This window comes from Chanos chanos, chromosome 8 (genome assembly GCF_902362185.1).
Source record: "Chanos chanos chromosome 8, fChaCha1.1, whole genome shotgun sequence".
In the NCBI taxonomy this organism is placed as follows: domain Eukaryota; kingdom Metazoa; phylum Chordata; class Actinopteri; order Gonorynchiformes; family Chanidae; genus Chanos; species Chanos chanos.
The window spans coordinates 12905050-12927167 of NC_044502.1; the positions used below are offsets into that span (position 1 = coordinate 12905050).

Below are 22118 nucleotides of genomic sequence, written 5' to 3' on the forward strand. Positions count from 1 at the left end.
GAACTTCGTCAACATTTAATATAGACACTGCTTACTACGACAGATACATATCTGCTGCAAGAAGAGAGAGGCTGTAAAAGTACACGCATCATACCTCAATGCTTTGATGATTTATTTTATGGTTTTCCCACGCCTCGACACGCAGTTTTATCTCTCAACAAATATTACTTGACCTGTAGGGCGCACAGTTTTCTTGGAACTTAAAAAAAAGAGCTTGGCTGTGTATGAACTCCATTGTTGAAAACTGCATTAACAGGTTCTTATGGTACTTTGAATATTCTATATGTAGGTAAACAGAGGTGTTTATGAAAGTAGGAATCTGTTTATTTACGGCCATTGACGATATACTCCACATTCATATCACCACACTGCTAACCAGAGCCTTGAATTTCAGTTATTCATTCGAAACCTTACATGGTGGTGCAGAAAATGTGCCAGTGTTATGTGGTTGTAATTGTAACTGATTCATTGTATGTAATAAATTACCCAGAAAATACAAGTGTCTCAGACAAGTGTTCTTTACTCACCATCCTAGAAAGATTGCTTATGCCTCTCTCTAGATCTGATTGAGAGCAATATGTATCCTCTCCAAATCTTTGCATTGCTGCCAGCATGGTTCTGAAATAAATGTATAAGTTGTTGTATCACCCAGTGCATCTAAGTACAGACATAGGCCTGATGCAGATGTTGAAGATGATCAAACTTTGATAAATCTTTGCTAATGGTGCACTGCACATTTTAAAATGTCATAGATGAAGAGAATGATCAACTAACAATGTTAATTCAGATTAATTTCCAATTTCTAATTCATAATACTGATGGTAGAAAAATAACAGAACATATAAACAACATGGGGGGTTGCCAATTTCTTTATTTTCATAGTTTAGATAAAAACGTCTGTAACGTTTTCTTGTCCAATTGTCAAATGGGACTGATTCTTTTTTTTCTTTTTAAGACTGGACACAAAGTTTAAAACAATTATTGTTGCAACAAAAGTGTTGAATTTTGGTAATGTAATAATGTCTACAAATGTGTGAAAACATAGTCAAAGGAAATAACATGAAGCTGGTAGCTGCCTAGCTCTCTACGTAACAAATGTCCTTCGACTGTCCTTGAAACATTAAACCCATCACAAACCTCATAGTAAACATCAGTCTTAGTGTAAAGGATTCCCAAACTGTCAAATCTGTGGCAAAGTAGCAAATGCAACAAAATAATAATGATAAAAAAAGAATGAAACAAACAGGTCTCTTTGTCATTGATCGGAAATGAAATATCAGTGCTCAAAGGGGGGGGGGGTCCTTTTGGAATTGAGTTCATTTTGTCTGTTCTGTAGCCACAGTTCCACATACGTGAGTGAATCCTTGAACTTAAGAGACTTCCGATCCGTCGCTCTGTCGTCTAACTCTGGGTCCTGCCGAGACAGTCTGGAACAACGAGGGCTCCTTAGATTAGTGCACTTCAGCACAGCAGCTATGCAACGCTGCTTTGAGGTTCACAGAACCTTTCAGTGCCACGCAGATTCTCCATTTCCCTCTACTTAAGGGACCCGTGTTGGTTTTCAGTCTTGTGCAAATTTCATAAGCGAACCCTCTTACATGCAATGTATTCCAAATGGGTACTGCAGCCTATCAATGGAACACTTTAGAGAACACGTGATCCCGATATACCTCCGTGTAAGCTTCAGTAACAAAACTATATTTTACTTCTGTTAAAATAAACATGAAAAAATATACACATATATTACATGTAATACAAATATTTACATTTACACAAGTTCATTTAAAAATTCGTTTAACACAAGGCCGCTTTTTTCACACAATTGCAAGACATATTTCATTACAGTCAAAACTCAAAGACTTCCTGTTGCAACAACATCAGTTTCCAGTGTTCTTTCAAAGTCCAATTGTGTGCTACCAAATTGTCTGCAGTGCTTGTAAGGTATTTGGGTAACAATTTGAGTTCAAAATTCTTGATTTCTGAAGTGAGGGGGTCATGGTTTTGCTTGAACTTTCAGCAGAGTTTTCAAATGAACGGTCATTTGCTCCCGGCTGTTGTCAGAATTTTGGGGGGTTTTCTCACCGACCCAGTGGCTGGGTGGTTTGGGAAGCACACTTGGGGAGGGGGGTTCACTGAACTTTGCTCCTGCATAGGTTTTTTCCCCATCCTTGAGGTTGTCTTCTTGTGTAGGCTCAGCTGAGTATACATTCACAATCTTGACACTCTGCGCTTGGTGCAAAGGCTTTTTCCCGTCTTTGCGACTGAACTGGACGGGTGACGAAGAATTCCGGTGCGAGCTGTTCTCACACTTCTTTGAAGACGGAGCGCTGCTTCGCACATTGCTGTATCTGCTCCTCTGACTCCGTACATTCAAATTCTGTGCAGTCTGCTCGTTTTTATTGAAGCTGTGAACCGAAGGCCCACTTGGCTGGCTCGCTCGCTCGAGCTTCCCTGCTTTTGATTTTAGGAGCTGAGGACAAAGAAAATAAATTTCGTTAGAACCTCGCGTGCATTTCGAACTGTGTTTAATGTAGCACTGCCTTCTCTAAGACCTTGGGGTTTTCGTAAACAGAGCCGTGTATTTTTCTAAGTTTAGCCCAAAGAATGTAAACAAGTACATGGTTGTAGGCATGCTTCATGATTAACGTCTCTACCAGCACGTAGGCCCTGGGCTACCCGTTAACTCTGAAACACACGCCCCGCCCCTGGCGTAGAGTTACCTCACTCCCTCTTCCTTATTTATAGAGAGGCGTGCCAGCTAGCTAAGTATGTGACGTTGTTGGTTTTTCCACTGTTTTGCTAACAATGTTCTCCAACTTAACCTAATGCTCCACTGACCATGGTTTCCAGTCGACTCCAAAAAATCTAAAAGTAAACTCGGCGAATATATCGTTAAAAAGATCTAAAGGTAACCAGGGCAAACATATTACGTGAAAATACACGTTAAGGCAAAAAAGTTGGCTGAAAATATCAACTGACATTTACGATTTGTCTTCGAAAGGTGATGAACTAAAGCTCAGCGTAGTTCTACTCATCATGTACAGAACTGTACTTCTGTTAAAGTACAGAACTGTGTTGCATAATTACTCAATAATGCGCAGATTACAATACTACAGTCAATGGGTCAGGTTTGTCTCACCTCTTTTTTAGTCCCTGGTTTGAAATGTGTTACCACACTCCCTGGAGTCCTGGTTGTTGAAAACTCGAGAGTTAGATTTGTCTGGATTGGGGATTTTGAGCTGGTCTTGATAGTGGTGTGGTTGTTGTTGATGTCTGCTAACCGCACCTGATTACTTCTCAGCAAACCTGAATGTTTCTGATGCTGGTGCAGGGTTTGGTGGTTTTTGTTCTGCACATCGGATGCTGATGACCTCGCTCTGCGGCTTCCTTTCTTAAAAAGGGCTTGCCGTGATTTGTTTAGGTTGGTTGAAGGTCTGTTGTTTTCGACGTTGTCGATGCTTGATTCAATGTGATGACAGAGAGATTCGCCAATCATGTCTTTGAATTCACCAACGAGTGGCAAAGGAGGATACATAAACAATTGACTCAATTTGATATTCAATACTAAGTTAAGTAGCCAACTTAATTGTTAGCTAAAGTAAATTTGTAAGCACTGAACACTGCTACTCAAACAGGTAAGAGGGTGGCTAGCTATCGCTGTCTTTAGCTAGCTAACAGTATTTTCACCAAGTAAAAATGGTCGTCAGTCCAAGTGTTATTCGACGTTGTCTCCGCAGTGTAAATCAGTTTTCGTCGTTTTCTTCTGTTATGCTCTGTGGTCGATTCGAGCAATGGGTGAGCTGCTGTGCTGTGTTGACAGAAACAGTCCAGAAGTTTGATTTGAGATGGCGCAGAACCGTGTCCTGAAAATGGCGCAGAGGATTGTAACTTCCTGGCAGAAACTAGCGAGAAAGAGCACGCCCACCGTTCAACACAAAGGAAAACAAGAGAGTGGATATAAATTAGATTTTTCGTCCCGGTGTCAAAAACAACGATTTAAGCTTGCCTAATAACTTCAACTTAACTAAAGTATATAGGTTAGTCGGCTACTGAAATAAGTTCAACTTCGTCTATCTGGTATCCACAAAAAGGGTTGTCCGCAAATTAACTAATACGTAGAATGCACTAATGCCAGTGAAAGAGTCCGTGTCTGTCTGTGATCAAACAACTCGACGTCGGCCGTTACAGATCATTGCAGCTGATCACTAATTTGAGTGAACCAAAGTCCGAATAAATGTGGGGGCTGATGTCCGCGTTGCTAACACTCTTACAGGATGACGATTACAACCCAATCAAATGCAACAAGGAGTGGCGCTCCTCCCTCAAGCTAAACGACGTCACAAAGAAAACGATGCATTCCAATAACATTAGGTACTTTCCAAAGAAGATCATCACATCCGGTTCTTGGTTTCGATAGGCAAATGTGGAGAGATAAAAAAAAAAACCCCTGATCAGCCTGAATTAAGATGGTAATTCCCAAATTTGCGTTTGCCACTGAAAAAGCAGATGTAAGAGCACATTGTATATTACCAACACTTAACCTGGAAACGAGGAGCAGTTTGATATAGTGTAAATCGAAGGATATTATTGCTTGTTTGCTTTCTGTAGTTACAAAGAGTCTGTTTACGTGTATGTGTGCATGCGCGCGCATGTGTTAGTGTGTGTGTGCGCGCGCGCGTGTGTGTGGGGGCGTGATTACCAGTGATTACACAGTATGGATGTCGCTTGCATAATACACATTTAAGACGACAGAATAGTGGTCAGGCTCTCAGTGATGAGCAGGTTGTCTTTGGCATCTCATTCTTCCTTAAATCTTGCCCCTCCTTCCAACTGTTTAAGGTCCAGCACTTAGCCCACACGTTCCAATCCATGTTTCCTCGTCTTTGTCATCACAGGAAACATTGAAATTCTGCTCACACTCCAGACCTCCCGTGAGGCTGAGTGGTTGCTGGGTGCATGTGCTTGCACTGAGTGCCTGGTTGGATCAGCCACATCAAATCTGCTAGGCAACAGCCACTGCTGTGTTGCTGAGAGGAAAATGTAGTCACATGAAATAACATCACCCACCTCACCATGATTGGCCACACAGTAAGCCACCATTTTTGTACCCCCTCCCCATCCCTGAACCCCTGTGTCAGTGTGGTTTGACATGAAAGAGGTTCGTAGTGTTTTGCAAAGCGATGCACTGCAGATGTTGTTAGATAGTACCAAGACATGTTAATGTTTAGATTAATATCACATCCTCCTTTTTAAGCACACTTACCAACATATTTTAATGTATTTAATGTAATTTTTTTAAGCATTAACTACATTGGCATCATCTTAATAGAATATATAATTGAGATACAAGAAATGCAACAAGGTGCTTAACAGACAAAATAAAACAGCCTTTTGAGTGCTACTCAGATGAAAAGCTGAAAAGGAGGATTTATTTGTTGATATTACTCAGGTACATTGCAAAGTTTAGATACCACAGGATATTGTTCCTCATAAGAATGAATTAAATGTAGTTTATTGTTGGCATTAGTCTTTCATTATGCCAAGAAAAACAGGCTTTATCCTGTTTTTAATGTATTTATCTACAGTCTGTGCCCTTGCCCCAGAAATGAAAGGTCTTTATTTCCCCCAGTGTCCCAGTCCTAAACCAGCATGTTACATAATCTGCTTGCCTTACCCTTAGGAAACTGGAAGGGCAGATGTTTCTGAATTTGGTACATTATTTCTGTGAGTGGCATTTAAAATTAAATCCATGAATTGGTTTCATTCAGTATTACTGTTTATATAGAGGCAAAGTGTGTCTTTGCTTTAGAATTCATATTATTCAACAGTAGAAGGGCATATGGTGAAATTAAAACCTTTATAACGTTGTTACATATGCTAATTAATAAACAGACATATTCTCAAAAAATGTACTCATTAATTTCTTTGACGTCATAGAATGGCATATGCACGCACATAAAACCAGTATGTCTACGGGAAAATGTTAATGACTGAATAAATCTTTTAATACGACATAACAGTGGCCATCATCGATGTATTTAATCTCGTATAGACATATAGAATACATTATACAGATTCGGGTGAGACATGTTCATTTATTTCAGCTAATTTCCATATAAAACCCCACTGATACAGAAATAAATATCGTTGGAACGTATAACATGTTTGCCACACCGGTCAAGATAGGTATAATCAAACGTCTGAGACCCCCTAGTGGCTACTCTCCGTCACTGTAGACAATGGAGTAGGTATCCTAATGCAGTGAACTCTGGGGGAAATGTGTAGAATTTGATTGAAGTTCTAACATGGGTCTTTCCGTGGGTAGTTCATAGATTTGGGAAATTCGGTGAGATTTCGGAACTTGAAACTGAAGCTGGAGAGGGTTTACCATAGGAGAGAATCTGGCCGTCATAAAGGATAATTTAACAAAGGTTAAGAAAGCAGTGAAATCGTCATATTATTCGTCAAAATTTTGAAGGCCCGGACGGCGGATCACAGGAAGACTCTAGCCCGCGCTAGAGGGCTGATCTCCGGTCCAGCCTCAAACGGATGCTCGTTTAGCTGTAGCTATACTGTTTCGTTGCGGGACCCTATAACAGCTAAAACCAGAGACTATGTCTCACACAGGACCACCTCCTCGGTGGCGGAATTGTCCAAGAAGAGGACAACCTGTAGCTGGTGAGCATCTAAATTAGCGAGTAAGCAAAGCATACTTAGCATACGTGGCTAGCCTAAGTAACCAACCAGCTAATGTTAGCTTACATGGGGAATCTGTCCCAGTTAAGACGCATCACGACAGCTATCATACTAGCTGTTGAGGATTTACTTACAAACAGGTTACACCGCCATCTGCTATTGTCTGTTTATCCCCACATCCAGTCAGCGTTTCACAGCCAATTCATTTTAAAGGGCTCCCACGTTATCCTAGCACCAACAGCTCTCGAGGCATAGTTGTGCTATGCTAGCTGTGCTACTGTATAAACTGACTTGCATCACGTGTCAAAACAAATATGAGTGATATTGATGTAAGTCACTTTTAATTAGTTTTATTCAGTTATGTCGTACAACCAATATGATGTGCTCAGCTCCTGAAATGTAAACGGATTGCATAGTTTAGCTGCTAGATTAGCACAGAGCAGTAGCTAGCCACACCATCAAAATGTCATTTGACACCGACGGAGTTGGTTGGACGCCTCCAGTGCCACTGTTTAAATGGAGGAGGTGCTCCTGCTCCCAGTCAGAAAGGTATACAAGTTAAGATGTAAACATAAGCTGTATCTGTCAAAGTTATTACAAGATAAATGACTCTCCTCACACGGACGTTTTTCTAGGTTTGGTTAGGTCTACGCTTGCCGTGGCAATGTTAAACCCCAGTGTCTGACATGTAATGCTTTACCTCTGTAGGTAAATTCTTGCCAATGAAAACGATGTTAGGCCCAAAGTATGATGACAAAGTTCCCGAAGAGAATAGGTTTCATCCAAGTATGCTGTCCAACTATTTAAAGAGCTTGAAGGTGGGTTTCAACTATGTTTCACCTTAGCAATGTCAGCAATTTTCATTTTAAAGGCTGTTCCATGTCGATATACCATGACGGCTGTGTAGAAAAATGATGAATTACCTGCAGTATGCGTTTTGAACCAGTGTATTGTTTCGAACAAAAGAGTAACCAGATACTTTGATTAGACTCTGACATGTATTGTGGACGCCTCTTTAGTCTGTCACAATTTTATATTCTTGTCCTCATAGGTCAAAATGGGGTTGCTTGTTGACTTGACAAACACCACCCGTTTTTATGATCGGACAGAAATTGAAAAAGAAGGGATCAAATATGTGAAGATGCAGTGCAAAGGGTATGTTACCTACTTTAAAACATTCAAAGCAATCAAAAATGTTCAGTTATTGATGGCTTGTAAATTATAACATATCTGAATGTGTTAAATTAAGTGTAAGGAATGTGGTTGTCATATACAGTAGGTAATACAGACTGAAATAGTTTTTGCTGTGGCACTTTGGATAATGTAGTTTCCCTCTCATTTAGCCATGGTGAATGCCCCACTGTAGAAACTACAGAGATGTTCATCAGACTGTGTGAGCACTTCATCGAGAAGTCTCCCACTGAACTTATAGGTAAGAGCAAGATGAATGCTTAAAGTGTTTCTCTTTTGTGTGTGTCACATTTAACATCTTGAAAAATGCGATGAGTTTGATGGTTTATCTGGCATGAGTAAACGCAGCGGTATGCATTTGTTAGGAGATATGGGTTATTTGGATTTCCTTGCTGATTAGAGCAGAGTCAAATTATAAAGTGTGTATTGGATGACTACAAGAAAGAGAAAAAGCACGTTTAAGAGCAATTCTACGTGCAGGCTCTGTGTTGTTCCACCTTGAGCCAACAAAACTATTCCACTACATAACAGCCAAAAAGCAGAGCAGATTAGATGTGTGAGGAGAACGTCAACTCCTCTAGATAGTTGCAGCAAAACCGACCAGAATCGTATTTAAAAAAAAAAAAAAAAAAAGTAATCTTCAGGATTGCATTGAATGAAGTTTACGTCTCCATGGGCAACGCATGTGAGTTTGCACTACAGAAACAATTCAGCCTTAGTCAAACTATCCCTTTCCTTTCGCGCCGTATTTTCATGCCATTCGACCAAATAAAAGGTTTCCATGGGTAGGTTGGTAGCGTAAAACTGTTTCTGATATTTTGTGCTTGTAGGCAGGATATGATTATCTCCGTTTGTTTTAGCTTGCTGCCCCCTGTAGCATATCATGACACTGACAACTGGAAGGACAGTTCACTCTTGAGAATTTGAGAACAAAATATTCACACCGAGTTAGATCATTCACGTGTCTGTAATCGATATCCTGTGTTCTGGTCTGTGTGATTAACAGTATTGAATGATTTATTATGTTAGATATTTTCAACTCTCTGGATTTACAAGTATATTTTAAAGTGTTGTGTACACGTATCTAGCTCATTCTTATTAATGTGTACTAATTGCAATCTTAAATTCTTTCAATGAATACCTCTTGTGGATCATCCACAGAGTGAAAATTGAAGCATAGGTCTTCAGTCCTCCTATAGTCTTTACGGTGTCTCCTCTATTGTGTTAGGAACGTTTGATAAAAGTTGAGTCAGGAAAAAATGATTTTTTTAAGGGTCGACAGCGTCTGTGGATATGTAGCTTTTCAGCCTTGTTTATGTATTAATTTGTTTATTTGCTTAGATAGCTTCCTCCATAATTTGAGATCAAAGTCATGATAGTTTTAAAAATTCACTGGATTTCCTGCTGTGTTTTCCTTAAATTTATGTATCATCCGCAAAACTGAATCATTCAATGTAAAATGAATTAGCAGACAGATTGAAGGAGAGACAGTACCCCCTTCTGAGCACTAGGGGGAGTCAGAACAGCATCACAAATAAATCGTGAAGGATGCAACAGTAGTTGCAGGACTCATGTCTTGTGATGTATTTTGTTGTTTTATTCATGTTGTCAGTGTTACAACAGGTTTACTCTAAGGGAAGTCTACAGTAAGAAAGGAGAATTATTGAGGTGATTGCTTACATCTGTGGATTAGATTTCATCATTTTCACTTGCAAATTTACATTGTGAAGTTATAATTTGAACAGAATTGTTGTATGGATAAGACAGATCTTTTACAGCTGTCTAACTCTTCAGTTTTACCTCTCTGCAGATTCTCTGTGTGGTGCAGTCATTTTCTTGCGTACACAGATGTAGGCCTATTCGTTCAGTCTGTCGTGTCCATGTGTTCAGATGTTGAATGTTCCAGAAGGTTGAAGGTATTTTTAGGTTGAGATATACGAGAATGGCACATATGTAAGACTAGAGCATGCATAAAAGAGTAGGTAGAGGCTTTCAATTCCAGCTGTAGATGCCAGGTGGTACCACAAAACATTAAAGTCTTTGCATAAAACAGCAGAGTGTATTGCTCTCCCCCACCCCACCCCCCTTTCTGACACCAAATTTGCAGTCACTTGATTAATACATATGAAAATCCCCAAATTTCTTGTCAGCAGCATTGTTCTTATTCCTTTAATTTGATCAGAAAACAGTATCAAATAAAGTGTTTCCCTTTTTCGTTTCAGTTTTTTTTTTTTCCTTACAGTGTATGAGAAACGACAGCCAGTATTATGCTTCTAAACCCAGATAAGCAGTTCTGATAGTGTTTCTCTGAGCTCAGTACGAGTGTTGAGCTTTGGGCCCAACCCTGTAGACATGCCTTTGGCTGCCCCTTTTGCAGGATCGATCTTGTATAAAGACCCCAAAACCCGCCCGTGAGCGTAAGTCTTCCTCGAGGCCCATAGGGGGCGCCCCCGTGCCCTGTTTAATCCTCTGTCAAAGCAGCTCAGACACGGCCACCTGTGCCCAGCAGCCAGCACGTAGCTTTTAAATGATTTTGCGACGCTTCGGGGGATGAATATATGAATTTCATCATTATTGCTGTGGATCTTATTGGTCTTGGAACTTGATTGAGTCCCTCAGGGACTTAAAGGACAGAGTCTGGGGAGAGGAGGTTCAAGGTAAGGGGGTGGGGAGGGGTGGAACCTGTCTTTCCCCATCATCACTGCTTGAACCCAGGCACACCCCCATCTGTCAGACTGCTAGCTGGGAATAGTGTTAATAAGGCTTGTGTGTGTGTGTGTGTGTGTGTGTGTTTGGGTTAGTCACCAAATCAACCAGTGAAGGTTGCTAACTGAATCCCGGTGATTAAGTGAAGAATCAGAGTGCTGTTCACGGTTTAAGCATCTTTTGCTTTCAACGTTTTAAACATTCACTAAAGGTCATAAATTCCTCCGAGTGCCCTGCAATTGTGCCTTATTGTTTTGTATAATTGAATGCATAAATCTACTTCTCAACGATCAAAGTGGAAATTTTTCCCGTTTCTAAAGTCCTTATTTAGACGGTGGAGCTTAATGGTATTGGATTTGTTGTTGTTTTTTTTCTTGTTTGTTTTTTTTCTCCTCCAGTTTGTTTTCTTTGTATTGCTTTAAAATGAAATTGCTGTTATTAAGCTTTGACAAATGATTGTTTGAACCTTTTGCCAAACTGAAATACCACACCTGATGAAAATGATTCCCAAAACCGCCATTTTTTTCTTCTTACCTCTTTATTGGACCGTAGCTTTAGATTTGGTGTTCTGTGCTTTCTGAAAGCCTCATAGATAATCTTGAATATCTCACCACCTCAGATGATTTGGGTTTTTTTTATTTTTTTATTTCTGCCAGCTCTTTTGTGGTGGAATATCGCTTCAGTCAGGCAATAGATCAGATCTGAGACAAATAGAAATATCTGTTTTGACTGAAACCGAATAACCTTAACTTGAAGGGAGTTCCATCATGGCAATTGAATGAGGTAAGGTATTATTGTGTTGGCTCTCCCAGCCTCTCTACCGCCTGTCTATGAAAGAAGGAGGGTCCAAAAGCTTATCAATGCCTGATCTCTCACTCTGTCCACCTTTCTGCACTCCCAGAGAGTCAAAGTAAATGAGATGTGAAGAGCAGAGAGACGAGAAAGTTCTAGAAAAGTTTATGGTTGCAAAGAAAGAGTGAGGGAAACAAGGCCAAAAAGGAAAGAAGAAAGCGGAGAGGTGTGAGAAAGAGACAGAGAGAAAGATAAAGTTGGAGTGAGAGGGATGTCCCCAGACATACACAGAAAGACAGCTGTGATGCAGTGGCTAATACAAACACAGACTGCGCAATAAATAACTGACATCACCTTTCCCTCTCGAACAGCCATCTCCACTCCGATCAGATGTGGCAGAATACTAGTGCTATGGATTCGACTTTTACCTTACAATGCATGCGTCTGGTGAGACACTTGGACAGTGACGGATAGATCACTTAGTGTCTCTCCGGTTTGTCAGACGGACAGTGATGGCTGGATGAGAGGTCGCCATGGAGACACGTTTGACCTGTATCTCGTTCCTGTATTCCCCCTGCAGGTGTCCATTGCACCCACGGCTTCAATAGGACAGGCTTTTTGATCTGTGCCTACCTGGTGGAGAAGATGGACTGGAGGTGAGGGAGCTTTTGTGTGTGTGCGTGTGTGTGTGCGTGTGTGTGTGTGTGTGAGTACGTGCGTGCGTGCATCGCTAGGCTGCCTCTCAAACGTACCCCATGCAGAGGAACATCTATATTCCCAAAATAGAAATTATGAAAGATTCACAGCATGGACTCCCTCAATCCAGGAATGTCCTAGGTTGCCAAGAGAGGTGGACTGCTGCAGACACTGACTGTGAGGAGACACAGAGATCTGACTGTAGAGATATTCAAAAATAGCAACACTGTTATCTCCGTTTTCTTGTATTGTTAAAGTTAAGTTTTAAGATGATGTCATGTTGCAGTTGCGGATTTAGAGAGAAGAGAAAACGTTTTTGTTTTTTTTTTTAGCCACGTACCACACCCATTTGAGACGTTTAGGTAAGCTGATCTTTAACAATTTAAAAACCCTGAGTTGGAGCGATGTATACAATTCCGGGTGTTAAGGTGAAGAAAATCTTGGTTAAACAAACCTAAAATGAAACAAGCAGAAAGAAATTGAATGAAATTTGCAAAAGCATGTGACGCTAGCCCCTTAAAATTGAGGGGGAAAAAATTGATTAGAGCAGTGTCCTTCTCAGTATAACTGGACCATGTAAAATGCTAATGTGCCTTTGAAGAGCTCTCAGTGCGGTACCTCATTGGGTTTGTTCTCATCATTCGCCTGTGGTCTCGGCCTTATCCAGCCGATCAGGTGACGTAAGCGTGATGTCATAAGCGAAGCTTCCATCAGTTTAAGTAAAGGAAGTCATCTGGAAACTCAGCTTTCCCTTTGCGGTTCTGGGCTGTTGATTAATAATTCAGCTCAGCTCAATTCAGTCTAATGCCTCTTTTTAGCGGAGACAGATTCACAAATGGGCACTGAAAAGGTCACTGTATGTGTTCTGCGCTAATCACTCTCTGTTCTGCAGACAATGGAGAACAGTCAGTCTTTTACTTTACCTGCGTTCAGAGATATTGAGTGCCTTGCATTTTAAATGGACTTGTAGTTTCTTTACACTGCATCACAACAATATGAGCAATAAATAAATAAATAAATACCCCCCCCCCCAACAACATAATTGTGTGTTGACCTTTTGGGATTTCTTAAGAAACACATAATTTGTCATTCTGTCCTTGGCTTAATGTGTTGCACTACCTCTGGAGTCAAGCTTTTATTACCTACTGTTTCTGTGCCACTTGTGTATACGCATTGAAAATTGTTTGCTGCAAAGACTGCAGGGCTAACACTGTGTTCATCTCGTCATGTCTGCGCTGTTGTCACGGTGATCAGCATCGAGGCGGCTGTGGCGGCATTTGCTAAGGCACGAGCTCCTGGCATCTACAAGGGCGAATACCTGAAGGAGCTGTTCCGACGCTACGGCGACGTAGAGGACACGCCCCCAGCGCCCGCGCTTCCTGATTGGTGCTTCGATGACGACGACGGCGAAGTAGACGACGACGGCAACGTGATTGGCCAGGAGTCTGGTCCCAGTTCTTCAGGCTCCAACACAGGGAAGAGAAGGAAAGAAAAACTAAAACTGGTACGGGCGTAAGGAGCTAAGGGCTGCCTCAAATCCAGATTCAGAACAAAGGATGAAATGTGTCCAATTTTTAGTTCCACAGTTCACACAGTCACTCTGTCACACGCACTGAGTATTACTTTTGGCTGCGTTTCCAAGCGGCAGCTTAATAAACTTCCTCGTCTGTGTAATGGTCACAATAGAGAGAGAGATAATTTCGCTGGCCCTGCCACTTCCCTCATCAAAGCACTTCAATTAGTTTTATAGATGTCCCTATAATAGACTTAATTAAATTACACCACCTCCGATACGTCAACGGCACGGCTGAGAGATGATGCAACTGGAAAAACCAATCAGTGGTGAAACGGGCGGCTTCTACGTCGCCTTTCGGCTGTCCTCTGTTTGCACTCGGTCCTATTCTAGCATTCTCCGACGCGTCCGCGTAGAGCTTAAAAAAAGAAAAAGAAAAAAAAAAGCACATGGGCGATTCCAATCGATGTTTTTCTGCCCCACCCCCCCCCCCCCCCCCCGCACGTCTTTTGAAAGGGTTGGATCGGTGTTTGTTTCATGTTTCATGTTGGGTTTTTTTTCTCTTGTCTCAGGGTGCAGTGTTTCTAGAAGGGGTGTCAGTGAAGGGAGTCACTCAGGTCACCACACAGCCAAAGCTGGGAGAGATACAGAGGAAGTGCCAACAGTTTGCTGAATGGGAAAAGTGAGCAGGTTCTTTTCTTTATTTTTTAACAGAAAGTGTGGGTGTCACTGTGTGTGCGTGTGTGTGTGTGAGTCACCGTTTTCTTTTCAACGCTTGCCCCTAAGCTGAATGAGCAAAGCCCCAACGGAAGAAAAAAAAGGTGAAGTCGAGCGACATTGCGCTGGGCTGAATCTTCATCTGTTCGCTTTGTAGTTTGTAGTCTTTTAACCTCAACCGCTCTCTGAAGCTGTGCAGTCTCACATGTCGAAAACAGATTCCGTAGGATGAATGCGGTCTTTTTCAGACGTTTTGTCCTCGTAGTGTGTGGGAATGTTATTACTTTTTTAAGAGACCATTTTCTGACCATGTAATAAAACAGATTCTCTGTGGTTGATGTTCGAATGCAAGAACAACGCTGTGCGGTTCTCATCTAGGAAACGGTGATGGACGTAACTAAAGGCGTTGATGACTTGCTCATTTTAATGTGTTTACCCTTTATGATTTTAATTCCTGTATGTTTGTGCGTACGTGTGTGTGTGTGTGTGTGTGTGTGTGTCTTTCAGGTCGGGATTTCCAGGAGCTCAGCCTGTGTCCATGGACAGGAGGAACATTCATTTTTTAGAACAGAACGCGTACAAGGTCAGCTGGAAGGCTGACGGCACACGGTGGGTCTTCCGTCACACCCGGAACCGTGAAAACATCAAATACACCTTTACACATCAGAAGAAAGAAACCGATTAGCGAACAGATAGCCTAGCGACATTCGTTAAAGATCCCGGACGTGCTGCCGCTACAGTTCAACTGTCAAGCAATTATCCGTCGATGTTAATGATATTGGTCAATATCATTAACATCAGGCCGAGTGCTGATCAGTTGATATTTGATTCAAGCAGAGGAATACCAGCAGAGCGTTGCTGTTATTCACCTCTCCAGAAGAGTGTCTGTTTTACCGTTCGGCACAGCGCCCTCGGTGATACTCGGCCCGCTCTCTCACTAATGCTTGTTACTTGTCCGTCAGGGCTGTCAGCTCGTTCCCCGTCTGCTTTTAACCGTAGAAGAGAGAGAGAGAGCAGGCAGGGTCAGACAGTCCAAAAAAAAAAAAAATTCAGTTTGATTTTGAACCTGTTCTTGCTCATCCCTTCACTGGTCTCCCCCTTACTTTACTGCCAGTTCACTTTTATCATCCGCCGGCTTCCTTAAGCACAGCCCGCTCTCCTTGTATATCTTGAGTTGATTGGCTTTAGCGGCAGGCTGAGGTCTCACGGTGATGGGAGGTTGAGCCTGAAGCTTCTGGAACAATCATACTTGATTACCGAGACTCTGCGCGGGGCATTTCTTTACGGCTCAGCCGCAGAACTGCAGTGTGACTGACTCGGCGGCTGATAATATAAGGAGGATGAAGTGATTCTGAAAATGTGAACTCTCAGTTGAGGGACAGTGTGGGTTTCTTACTTAAGTCGTATGTAGGTTTTAACGCACAGGCTGACAAACAAGCATGAGGATCGGTTTAATGGCGCGTGGTGCTCTCTCTTATGGCGTAACCCATTAACTCACGATGTTACGAAAACTCGGTGGGGTTTTTATCTCAATGTGAATCAGATGCCAAAAGCCGTTAAGTAAGGCCCTGGTAGGGGGATGACTGTCTAATGTCATTCTCACTCCTCTTCCCTATACAAGATGTTTCCCCACTGTGCTCTCGTTAGGACCGCTCTCTCTCTCTCTCTCTCTCTCTCTCTCTCTCTCTCAGTACTGAATGGTGTGCTTGTTGCACTAGTAGGGAAGTGGACACAGAAGTGCGAGGAGTGGTTTAATATTCTGGTCCTCTGCCACAAAACGCTTTAATTCACAGTATATCTGTGAATATTTCATGAGTTTTGCCTGGCGCTGATGCATGCACTTGCTATCTGGAGTCAGGTGAATCTGCAGAATGCGGACTCTCTCTCTCTTTCTCTCTCTTTCCCTTCTTCCCTCCTTCCCTCCTTCCCTCCTTCCCTCCTTCCCTCCCTTCTCCCTTTCTCTCTCTCTCTCTCTCTCTCTCTCTCTCTCTTTCTCTTGTTCTCTCTTTATTCGTCGCTAACACAGAAACATACACAGGACTCTCCATCAACTAACAACCATTAACTAAGCATCATCTTTAGTTAGGAATCTACAGATGAATAACACACCTTAACTAAAAAATTGTCACCTTTTTTCTATGCATGACAGCATCATTATAAAAAATGATTTTCTTAATTGAGGACCAGCAGTGGTCTGTATTAGTCGAAAATGGATATCCTCACTGAGATCTTTGGTCCACGCAATGTCATAAAAACCTAAACTACGCACGCACGCACGCACGCACGCACACACTCTCATGCTTCAACGACCATGACAGCTGCAGTTCACACACACTGCAACGACCGTAGCAGCTGCAGTTCGTTTTAAGTCGTTATTTCTACCTGTCTCTGGACCGGTCAAAGCCCTTTATACGACATAAGACACAGGGCCCCTGCTCCCGTTTGCTTCTCGTCCTTTCAGAATCACCGCGGTTTTCCTGCTTTTGAGCACAGCCCGATGATAACGCTTCCCCGGGTAGCCGTTCCGAGACGTTATGTAGGTTCAGAAAGATGCTTGCGCTGTGACTGAAGCGTGGTCTGGCTGTAAGGGGGTTTTTGAAATGACTCTCTGCGTGTTTCCCCCGCAAGAAAGAGAGAGCTGTTCATTATCTCTAGAGACCACTGAAGCCACTGGCTTCCCACTCGCTGGCTTTTCTTTTATGAATGTCGCCCGGGTTCTTACAGCATTCCTGCATTTAATTGTCACTTTGATGCATATCCATCTTTGTTCTCGGATTCGGCTCTATCGTGACGGGAACTCCTCATCTGTCTTGCTTCCCCCCCCCCCCCCCCCCCCCCCTGCTTTTCAAAAGAGCCGAATGAATGAGATCCATCACCCACATGGAAAAACGCAGCGTGTCAACATCATTTTTGGTTGTAATTATGCTCCGGAGAGAGGGAAAATGATGTAAAAGCCAAAGAACTTTTTTTTTTTTTTTAAGAATGACAGCTCACAGACTTTGAGAAAAAAAAAAAAGTTTTACATTTTTTTTTCTTTGTGACTTGAAACACTGGCTATCTCCTGCAGTAATGGACGTAGGCAAAACTGTTTGTTCTTGTGGTGGTGCCACTCCTGAGGCTTAACTGTGCATATCGATTCCCTTTAATGATTACACAGTCCTTGACCCCCTCGGTCACTCAGAGCTCGCAAAGGACCGCCACACAATCGAAGTTGATTGGCCGCGGTGGTCAGCACTAGCACGCCGTCGCTCTGTTTTGCCCGCGTTGTGTTCGGGCTTTGTTCGTGTTTAGATTGGATTTTTGAATTTTTTTTATTTTTTATTTTGGTTAATCCTTTGAGAATGCTTTTGTGTAACGGGCAGAAAAGCACAATGGACTGATGACTCAAATGGGTCTTTATCTGGATTTGGGTTTTTCTTTATCTTTTTTTTTCTTTTTGGTTTTGAATTGAAAGCGTACTGAAACTGTTTTGTAAGATGTGCCATCTTCTGTAATGGCTCTCCCAGAGCAGCAGCCCCTGTAAGGACCTTGACATTAAAACTGTTCAGCTCCCACTACCTTTCCCCCAACCCAACTTCATCACATGCTTTCTAAATGGAAATTCAAGTGAAAATGCACTTGCACAATGGAGCTTTTTTTTTTTTTTTTGTATGCATGATTCTCACTTCCAGTAAAGAAGAAGCTTAGTTCCTGGGGGGAATGAACATATACTCGCTCCATCAAATTTTGATGAATTCGAGTCGTTGCTAATTCAGAAGTAAGATGCATATGGAGGAGGGACATATACGTTTCATGGAGATGAGGGTACAGGAGCGCGTGGGTGTTTGGGGACGGTGAGGGTTGTCGAGATGAAAAGTCTCCGGGGTGTCGTTAGTTGGAGCTACGCCTGGTGAAGATGTCACCTCCGCCTGCCGGTCTTTAATAACACAACACACCTGCCCATATAAGCAAATACCACTCAGCCGCATCACGGGCCACCTCCCCGTTTGTGCTTTCCATCGTATATTCGTTCTCACTCAGACTTCTGTTTGTTCTCATGTTTTGTTTTCACATCTCGCCATACCGTGCTTATCTAACCGCAGTGATATTCTGTGTCTCATGCCCCCCCCCCCCAAAAAATACATAACATTTCAAATTCATCATTTTCAGGCAGGCTACAGAAAGTTCTCGTACAGCCTCACGCCTGACACTGATTTAGGATACACGAAGCGTGACGGCGGAAATATTGGCTCTAGTGTTGTGAAGTCTGGACTTGGCTTTATTTGCATTCTGTTTTTATGTCGGGGATCGTGTAATGAGCCTCTCCTCCTCTCTCGGAGGATGGCCGGCGACAGCGGTAGGCTCACGTGATGGAGAAGAAGAGGTTGTTTTTTTTTGTCTCTCTCCGAGAAGTGGGTCTCGTCCTTCATTTGAATGCCGCTCTCTTGTTGAGATGTAATAGCCCTATTTTGAGAGCATTACGCGTAATATTATGGAAATGCTGTTTGAGGGGGGAAATGGCTAGCTTCATTTTGGGTTGTTTTCCCTTTATTTCTTCCTTTTCTTTTTTTCTTTTTTCCTTTTGTGAACGTGTTATGAGGACGTTACAGATTAGCACTGAATAGTTTTGTGGGAGAGGACACGTTTTCCTACCAATCTTGTGTGTTGTGTCCAGAAGGTCTTGTTTATCAGTGATCTTGTTTGTCAGTTATAACTTGGTATTTCAGGTAGTTTATTCGCTTGATTTAAGTGCTGTCCTCTTTGAGTTTGGGTGGAGTGTACCCAGGACCCTGTACCCAGTTAGATTCCACAGATGTAAAATAGTGTATTACTTATAGTTTCTGTCTTTCTCTCACACTCATGTAAAGCTGATACAAATGTAATAGCCAGCCTTCATTAAGACATAGACAGATGGCAGTAAACTACCCACCCTCCCCGGGTCAGAGGCAAGGGTATTGTAGTGTTTGCATGGAGCCATATGACCTCTGTGATGTGATTAGTTCTGCCTGTAATCTCCCTTCAGCGGCAGTCATTAACAACAGAAAGTGAGTCATATTGATTAACATGTGCTCAACCTCGACAATATGGCTTTTTAAATTTAGGATCCATTGGGGCAGCGAGATAAAATGTGATGTGAATTTTTGGGCGCACACCTATTTGCACCAGCAGTTTAAAAGGATTTCCATGCTTGAAAATAGTGTTAATTTAGCTTGCAGGGATTTTTTTTTTCATGGATTATGCAAAATCCTGGGATTGGAGGAAGGGGGGTGGTCTTATCTGAGCTGTTTAGTATTCAGCACACTGTTCTGTGTACAGTTTAAGTTGTGAATGTGTTTTCTGTTGTAAATGGATAAAAGTCTCTGGAGCCAGATTGTGTTCAGGCCAAATTGGTTGTGGACATTTCCCCGCTCCTTGGGAACTTGTTTTTATAATACACATGCTGCATGATAACTGCTCGTGTATAGAGTTTAATATTCACATTCTAAGCCGGTAAAATGTATTGAAGATTCACAAACTAAAACCAAGAATTCCATTAATTACTATATTTTTTTTATTATTATTTTTTTTCCGCTTTACTAAAGCCTAAAAATAGGGTGCTGAAATTACAGCATTATGCGATTACCAACTGTCTTAATGTGTTTACCTCAGGTTTTGCCTATCTCACTTTTTTTGAACTGAATCCTCTTTTGAAAATTTAAATAGTACATTATTTACACTGAGGCTTTGGATCTTTTTTTAGAGTGCAATTAGTGTTGACTGTCAAACTTACAAGGCCCTTAGAGGACAGGCTAAAAAAGTGTCTTTATATGACTTCATGGATGAACATGAAAACCTGCTCTACACAGTAAAAGATGGAAAGTGGTTATAGAATTATGGGAGGCATTAGTGATTGTGTGGCGGCACATGCCATGTAGTTTTGGAATAGCAGGGACAGCAGTGTTGGATGATGGGAGGTTTGGACATCCTTGCCCTGACAGAAGAGAATGAGGAGTCACTGCCTGGCTGTGGAGAGGAGAGGCTGCAGTGACACGGACTGTCGCTGACTGACTGACTGATCCGTCCACTTCTGCTTCGGCAAAGTGCAGAGGAAGAACCGGTGGCAGCCGCGTCGACGTGATACCTTGAATTATCGATACGGTTCTTATCTTACAGCCACAGCAAAGGAAGAACAAGCCGCTTCTTCTCTTTCCCTCACTTACACTCCCTCACTTACGCACTCCCTCGCTCTTTCTCTCTCTCTCTGTCTCTCTCTCTCTCTCTCTCTCTCTCTCTCTCTCTCTCTCTCTCTCTCTCTCTCTCTCTCTTATTTGCCCCTCAAGACTGTGGCCAGAAATGAATAACAATTCAGGACAATGGGCAAAGAAGCAGATTAGATGGTATCTCAAATTCACTTTATGTCTTTGGAAATATGGTCAATATTTTGCCTCACCTATCTGCTCCCAAGCTCTATTGCTTTTGTTCTCTTTTACTTCTGCCTGATAACATATGGTATTTTACCGGGCAGTGTTTTAATTGATTGAATCTCTTATTATTGCCTGTCTATTTAAACGACTGAAAATCTGCCATTTTATACCCTTTCCCTTCTCTTTGATGTGGGGTCTTAAGGTGGTCCATGCCTCTGAGTTCTGCTTGAGGACATGTCTCTAATGATGTGCAAAGCTGCTGGATTTCAACTGGTTTCCCAGGGGAAGGAGAGAGCTTGTCACTCCATCTGGCCACAATGTCACACCCTTTTGCGATACCTCCCCTGACATCGTTAGACACAACACTGCCTGCCGACAGATCCGCAGAGGCGGAGAACGAAAATTGGCACCTTACCGCATTCATCATACGAATCTTCGCCTAAACCGCAAGGGGGAAGACATGCTTTCGGACCATTGCATCACACCAAACGTCCTCTCTCTAATTTACGATTCCTCACCGGTTTAACTGATCGTCCTCCTTTTTTTTTTTTTTCTTTTTTTTTTTTTTTTTGATGGGTTACAACTTTCCGGGAAGACACGCGCCACCCACTTGGGACTTAGATGAGTGGCTTTGTATGCTGGAGCTCACCACAGATCAGTTTAAAAGCGATATGTGCTAACTGGCCTATTAGACTGCAGGAAGCCTTTCCAAGCTCTGTGAGTAATAACGCCCCCCCCCCCCCACCTTTCCTCTGGTCGAACGGGGCTTCCCTTGCCGCAGTACAAAGACGCTCGGCCCGGTTTGATATGCAGAGAGGGCCGATGCCTTTGGTTTAGCAAGACCCTTTGGTGGGGTTGAACGATTTCCCTTTTTTGTCTTTTATCTAACAAACATTCTGTATTCTGTATGGTTCTGAAAGGTAAAAGATGAGAGCATGGAAGTCAAAAGAGACATGATAGGTATCCTGACCCACATACTTATTTACTTTTTTTTTTTTTTTTTAATCTTTTAACAACGTCAGTCTGAGAGATCTTACCGCGTTCCTGTCAGTCACTCGCACAGCTGTAGCCGCATGTTGTTGCCTAACCGGGCACGATTCGCTTGAACCTCTTGCAGCGTGTGATTTGTCTGTAAACCCCCCCGCCCCCCCCCCCTTTCTTTTATAAAAGTTTTTAACCACTCCGGACCTCCTGTTCCATTTGTGCTTCGCACTCTTGCCGACGCCGCCAATCTCTGGCTCTTTCGCTCTCTTCCCGTTTCCCCGTCTCCGTAGAATAATGTTCATTGCTCTCTCATTGCGTTCTTTCTTATTATTTTGAATGGAGAGCTGCCAGGGAGGGTCAGACCGGAGCAGCTCATATTGATCTCTTGACTTTAGCAGGATGTGGAGGGCTATTAGAACCATTTTCCCGGGCCCAAGCGA

At 42.4% G+C, this 22118-nt stretch overlaps 2 protein-coding genes across 4 annotated transcripts in view; one reads left to right on the forward strand and one right to left on the reverse strand.

Moving 5' to 3' along the window:
* Positions 1-851: 851 nt before the first annotated feature.
* pnrc1 (proline-rich nuclear receptor coactivator 1) lies at positions 852-4266 on the reverse strand. The gene is made up of 2 exons (XM_030781368.1): positions 3140-4266; positions 852-2470 (listed from the first exon to the last, which is right to left on the reverse strand). The coding sequence occupies exons 1-2, from the start codon at positions 3533-3535 to the stop codon at positions 1994-1996; spliced, it is 873 nt and encodes a 290-aa protein (XP_030637228.1). The 5' UTR covers positions 3536-4266; the 3' UTR covers positions 852-1993.
* Positions 4267-6438: 2172 nt separating this feature from the next.
* Positions 6439-22118, forward strand: part of rngtt (RNA guanylyltransferase and 5'-phosphatase) — a 67914-nt gene continuing 52234 nt past the window's right edge. For 2 of the 3 annotated variants that reach the window (XM_030782124.1, XM_030782127.1), the window contains exons 1-8: positions 6439-6678; positions 7405-7514; positions 7748-7851; positions 8040-8128; positions 11966-12041; positions 13336-13585; positions 14167-14276; positions 14819-14920. In XM_030782124.1, coding sequence (XP_030637984.1) covers positions 6615-6678; positions 7405-7514; positions 7748-7851; positions 8040-8128; positions 11966-12041; positions 13336-13585; positions 14167-14276; positions 14819-14920 — 905 coding nt within the window. In that variant the 5' untranslated portion in view covers positions 6439-6614. Of the gene's footprint in view, positions 6679-7159; positions 7246-7404; positions 7515-7747; positions 7852-8039; positions 8129-11965; positions 12042-13335; positions 13586-14166; positions 14277-14818; positions 14921-22118 lie in introns of those variants that run through there. The other variant, XM_030782126.1, reaches the window with a different exon arrangement.